The sequence below is a fragment of the Colobus angolensis genome, unplaced genomic scaffold (assembly GCF_000951035.1).
Source record: "Colobus angolensis palliatus isolate OR3802 unplaced genomic scaffold, Cang.pa_1.0 Scaffold19, whole genome shotgun sequence".
Taxonomy (NCBI): Eukaryota; Metazoa; Chordata; class Mammalia; order Primates; family Cercopithecidae; genus Colobus; species Colobus angolensis.
The window spans coordinates 5931089-5936435 of NW_012115043.1; the positions used below are offsets into that span (position 1 = coordinate 5931089).

The 5347-nt window shown below is 48.6% G+C and overlaps 1 protein-coding gene across 1 annotated transcript in view; it reads left to right on the plus strand.

Moving 5' to 3' along the window:
* Nucleotides 1-1249: 1249 nt before the first annotated feature.
* IGDCC3 (immunoglobulin superfamily, DCC subclass, member 3) overlaps nucleotides 1250-5347 on the plus strand; it is a 55659-nt gene continuing 51561 nt past the window's right edge. The window contains exon 1 of the mRNA XM_011940390.1: nucleotides 1250-1548. Coding sequence (XP_011795780.1) covers nucleotides 1428-1548 — 121 coding nt within the window. The 5' untranslated portion in view covers nucleotides 1250-1427. The remainder of the gene's footprint in view (nucleotides 1549-5347) is intronic.

A 5347-nucleotide genomic window follows, 5' to 3' on the forward strand; every position in this document is an offset into this window, starting at 1 on the left:
AAAAAAAAAAAAAAAAAAAAAAAATTACATCTCCCTGGGCCGGGGGCGCGGGGCGGGGAATACCTATAACCCCAACGCCCCTCCTTTCTCCCCACCCACTTCCCCATCTCCCCCAGCCAGGGAGGGCCCTAGTCTGCTGGGGAGGGACCTGCTCCAGGATCGCTAGTTATCTGGAAATGTGAGGAGGGGTCTGTGACTGCCCTTTCAGACCATGTGGGTTCGTTCCTTCTGTCGTTCCTTCTGGAGTGGAGTTGTAACTGGTCTGGTACGTTGCTTGCTGGAGAAGTTGGTGACTTGGCATCATGCCTGGGACTGGAGTGCTTGTCCCTCCAGCTGGGCTTCTGATTCCCTGATCGGCCTTAGCCCCATCTATTCTTTGGCCTCCTCCTTTTTCTGCTCATTTCTCTTCTCCTGCAGGAGCAGAGAGGTTGGCTGGAAGTACAGGTTTTAGGAGCACCCTCTTGCTTGGTTTTGGGAAACCATAGTTGGTGTTTGCTACCTTCATCTCTCCCTATGACAAAGGCAAAAGGACAGAGTGCCAGAGGGGAGGGGCAATGGGGCCACATCCTAGTCTCTACCCTGGGTACTGGGACCACACACCCTGCTCCCTGCCAGGCATTGGACCAGGCCTCTGATGGGTTTTGGCCAGCAAAAAGAAGCATGATTTATTACTATCTCCCTCTGTATTTCTTTAGAACTTTAAATTTTTCATAGTGCCTTTGAGTCGGTTAATCATGTCGTAGAACCCTATGACCCAAGCCCCATTGTTCTTCCTTGATCTAAACAGATGAGGAATGAGAAGCCAGAACATGTTGAATACTTTACCTAAGGTCACACCCTGAAGGTCTGTGAGGCTTCAATGCTTACCCAGGGTGACCATCGAAGTAGCAGCAGCTGTACTGGAGTCAGTCTTGCTTTTGGGTCTCAGTTTTGCAGCTACTGACTGTGAGACCCTGGGCAAGTCACTTGACATCTCTGGGCTTCAGTTTTCTTACCTGTGAAAGAGGAAATGGTACAAATAATATCCATCTCTGAGATGGTCTGATGATTAAGTAAAGTAAGTACATGCACTTTGTAATGCGTAAAGTACTATATATAATAGGAATTCCTATTAACATTACAGAAACATGGGAATGGGGTGCATAGACCCAAGGAACTTGGAACCGTGTGGGTAGAGTTCTTCCTGGATGCTCATTTCACACTAACATCCTATTTCCTTCCATCTCCCCTTCCCCAATGCAGGTCTTGGCCACTCTGCCGAACTGGCATTTGCTGTGGAGCCAAGTGATGATGTTGCCGTCCCGGGGCAGCCTATAGTGCTGGACTGCAAGGTGGAGGGGACCCCTCCAGTGCGAATCACCTGGAGGAAGAATGGCGTAGAGCTGCCAGAGAGTACCCACTCCACCTTGCTGGCCAATGGGTCCTTGATGATCCATCACTTCAGGCTGGAGCGGGGAGGCAACCCTTCAGATGAAGGTGACTATGAGTGTGTGGCCCAGAACCGCTTTGGGCTGGTGGTCAGCCGGAAGGCTCGCATTCAGGCTGCAAGTAAGTGGATATCCCTTGTTTTCCCTTGCTGAGGAAGCTAGCTGGTGACCCAGGGTCAGCCTAGGGCACAAGGGCAGCGGGAGCGGTCCCATCTCATGCAGCCTTCTGGAGGACTAATTTCTCAGCATGGGTCGGTTTTGAGGTACATGGCAGTGATCTGTAGTGGTGGAATTATATCACATGCTTGTTTAACTGACTGGAATGTGAATTGGCAAGATTGTAGCCAAACACCCATAGGGGAGTCGGGGAGAAAGCTTTACCCAGTTCTTGGGTCCGCATGTCTTAGTTTCCATATGCCTGTCATACTTTGAGCATCCCAGTTCACTGAGTTTGATTCTTGTGTATAAAGATAAATCATTCCCATACTTTAAGGGTGATTAAAGACATTTTTGAACGGTAATTTTGGCTACATTCCATTTTAAATTATGTGCTTAAATTAATGTAAACCTTTGGGTAGGATAAGACCTCTATATACCAGTAATGAAATTCTGGAGCTTGTTAACAGTTTGCATTAAAAAAATATGGTAGGATAATTTCAGAATTATCTCAGTGATGACATCACTCCTACTCACCTTCATGCTAATGTGTGTTTTTGAATGGGAGAGAAAAGGCGAGGCAAGATGTTTCAGCTCTGGAATTGTGCTTTGCTTGTGCTGCTTGATCGTCAGTTGTGGTGATGAAATGATGACTGTGGTTTAACTGCCCTGTCCTGCAAAAATTATGTTATTGTTGAATCTGTGCACACTGGGAGTGTGTTGCATAAACCAAAATTCTCCATGTATCCCAGGGAGGTGGCAAGCTGTGGGCAGTGGGGTCATGGTTGAAAAAGGGCAAAAGTTTTGGCAAGTGGAAAATGTTCTCATCTTATATCTCTGGACCTCTGGAAGGGGGTGTCCCTTTAAAGAGGCTGCTTTGTTTTTTTGTTTTTTGTTTTTTGTTTTTGAGACGGAGTCTTGCTCTGTCACCCAGGCTGGAGTGCAGTGGCTGGATCTCAGCTCACTGCAACCTCTGCCTCCTAGGTTCAAGTGATTCTTTTGCCTCAGCCTCCCGAGTAGCTGGGATTTCAGGTGTGCACCACCACGCCTGGCTAATTTTTGTATTTTTAGTAGAGACGGGGTTTCATGTTAGCCAGGCTGGTCTCAAACTCCTGACTTCACGTAATCTGCCCGCCTCGGCCTCCCAAAGTGCTAGAATTACAGGCGTGAGCCCCTGCACCCGGCTCAAAATGGTGGTTTTTGAAGGTAAAGAGCAGGTGGTCATGGCAAAGAACTAAACCATCTTCCTCCCTCAACAGGCACTTAGGAAAAAGACGTAAACTTAGGAAAGATGCGTTCTTTGATGGCACTTCCTTAGACTCTCTGGGGATCTCTTTCCATCTGGGCACACATTTCTCTGAACTTTTTTGGGTGCAGGAAAGGGAGAACAACTCCAGAGATTTGGGCTCCACAACTATTCTTCTTTATAGCTCTGGTCACCAAAATTACTCATGGCCACACAATCACACACACGTGCACCGTGTGTACAAGCTCAGAGACCCGCACGTGCATACTTGCCTTCACAAACAACCTTGTGTCTCTCCGTTAATGCAAATGTGCAGTCTCACACACAAAACTCCACACTCACACCCCACACACATCTTGGCATCACAGTTGGCAGCTGCTGTCTGCTAAGAGCTTTACAGAGTCCAGAACATGCTTTCTATTGGAGGGAATCAAGAGCTGGAGGCTGCTTTGCTCAGGACCACCCCCAAAGTGGCTGGTGGGCCAGACCCAGAGTTAATTGACAGATCAGACAGAGAGATACTGCACATTTTGCACTCGGCAGAATAGCCATTATTTGCATATCACTCTCAGACCAAGGGTTGTGATAAAGAAGAATTAAACACTTGTCAAAATGAATTTAAAATGACAGCAATTCAAGACACCAGTTTGACCTCTTCAGAGTCCAGGACAAGCCAAGAAGGGGTTGTTGAGAATTCAAGCCCTGCAGGAGGGAGTTCCAGGATTTTAGGCCCAGGGAGGGCTCTTCCCCTCCCTTTCCTAAGGCCAGTAGACCGCCACTCCCACCCTTTCTCACAATGAAATCCAATAGGGCTTTGGCACATTGGGATCCTTGACCTAGAATTTTTCTATTGCTTCCTGCTGCTCACATGCCTCATGTCCTGCTTCTCAGGCTCATCTTCCAGTAGCTACCCCAGAGTGAATATTCCTGAGCTATGCCAACCCCATCATTAGTAAACCTGTCCATCTGCAGGCACTCTGATTTCTGGAGGCCTGTACTTCCTTACTTACTGTATCAAAGTTAGTTTTTTTGTTTGTTTGTTTTGAGACACAGTCTTGCTCTGTCGCCCAGGCTGGAGTGCAATGGTGCAATCTCAGCTCACTGCAACCTCTGCCTCCTGGGTTCAAGCTATTTTCCTGCCTCAGCCTCCCGAGTAGCTGAGATTATAGGTGCCTGCCACCATGCCCGGCTAATTTTTTTGTATTTTTGATAGAGACTGTGTTTCACCATGTTGGTCAGGCTGGTCTCGAACTCCTGACATCAGGTAATCCACCCGCCTCAGCTTCCCAAAGTGCTGGGATTACAGGCGTGAGCCACTGTGCCCGGCCCAAAGTTAATTTTGTACATAGTCCCAAAGTTCCAGAGATGGTATCAAAAGAGGGACTTAGTTTTTCCTCTGCCATCTCAGTCCATTGCCAAAGGAGCAAATAGATACATTAGGCCAACACTGATTGATTGATTGATTGATTGAGACAGGGTCTCTGTTGCCCAGGCTGGAATACAGAGGGACTACAGGCACGCACCACCATGCCTGGCTAAGGTTTGTATTTTTCGTAGAGACAAGTTTTCACCATGTTGCCCCGGCTGGTCTTGAACTCCTGGGCTCAAGTGATCTGCCCACCTTGGCCTCCCAAAGTGCTACGATCACAGGTGTGAGCCAACAAGCCTAGCCTGCCACCTTTAAATCTCTAGCTCCTAGAACTTAGTAGCTGCTCAATAATTTTGATGGACTAGTCCGTCATGCTGGACTCAACAAAAGACCATTTAATAGCTAGTGGCTGAGATTCAAGATCTCTGAGGGCTAGTATGGGTATGTCTCTGCTAAAAGACTTGCTTATCTTCTCTAACATTCTCACGTGGGACCTGTGTTGTCTCCTTATACGTTCTCTGACATGAACGGTTGAGGGCCTTCTTTGTGGCGCAGAAACGTTACTGGGAATTTTAAGTTTCTATGTGCTTTTCCAGTTACCAGGTCATTTGTCAGGACCTCTGCGGTTTAAAGGTCTCTAGGGATGAACAGGAGAGAGAAGATTATTTTCATCTTTCAGATGAGCTCAGTGAGAGTGACTGGGCTAGGCAGCAGGCAGAACCCAGGTCGGAAGCCAGGCCCCTTTAGAGCTCTCATTGTCCTGCTGGGTCCGCTCTCTCCAGGCAATCCTCCCCAGCGGAGCACCAGGACTCCTCGGTCCAGAGAAGCCAGTCTTGCAGCTACAGGATCTATCCTTTGAGTGGAAGGACCAGAAATCCATGGAAAACTTAATCTTTGACAACTTTACGCAGCTTTTTAGAGAATTATCTCTAAAATATGGACTTGGAGGAGGGCGCAGCAGAAAGAGTGGGTCAGAGCAAATCCCGCAGCTGCGAGTGTCTTTCCGCAGCCCGGACCCACTCCCCAGTCCGCTGGGTGTCCACTTCCTTAGCCCCCCAGGTCTCGGGCTAGCCCGCGGGGAGGGGATACCCGGCTGCAGCCCGGGACGGCGCCGGCCTCTCCCGGCACAGTTCAAAGCGCAGGGGGCGC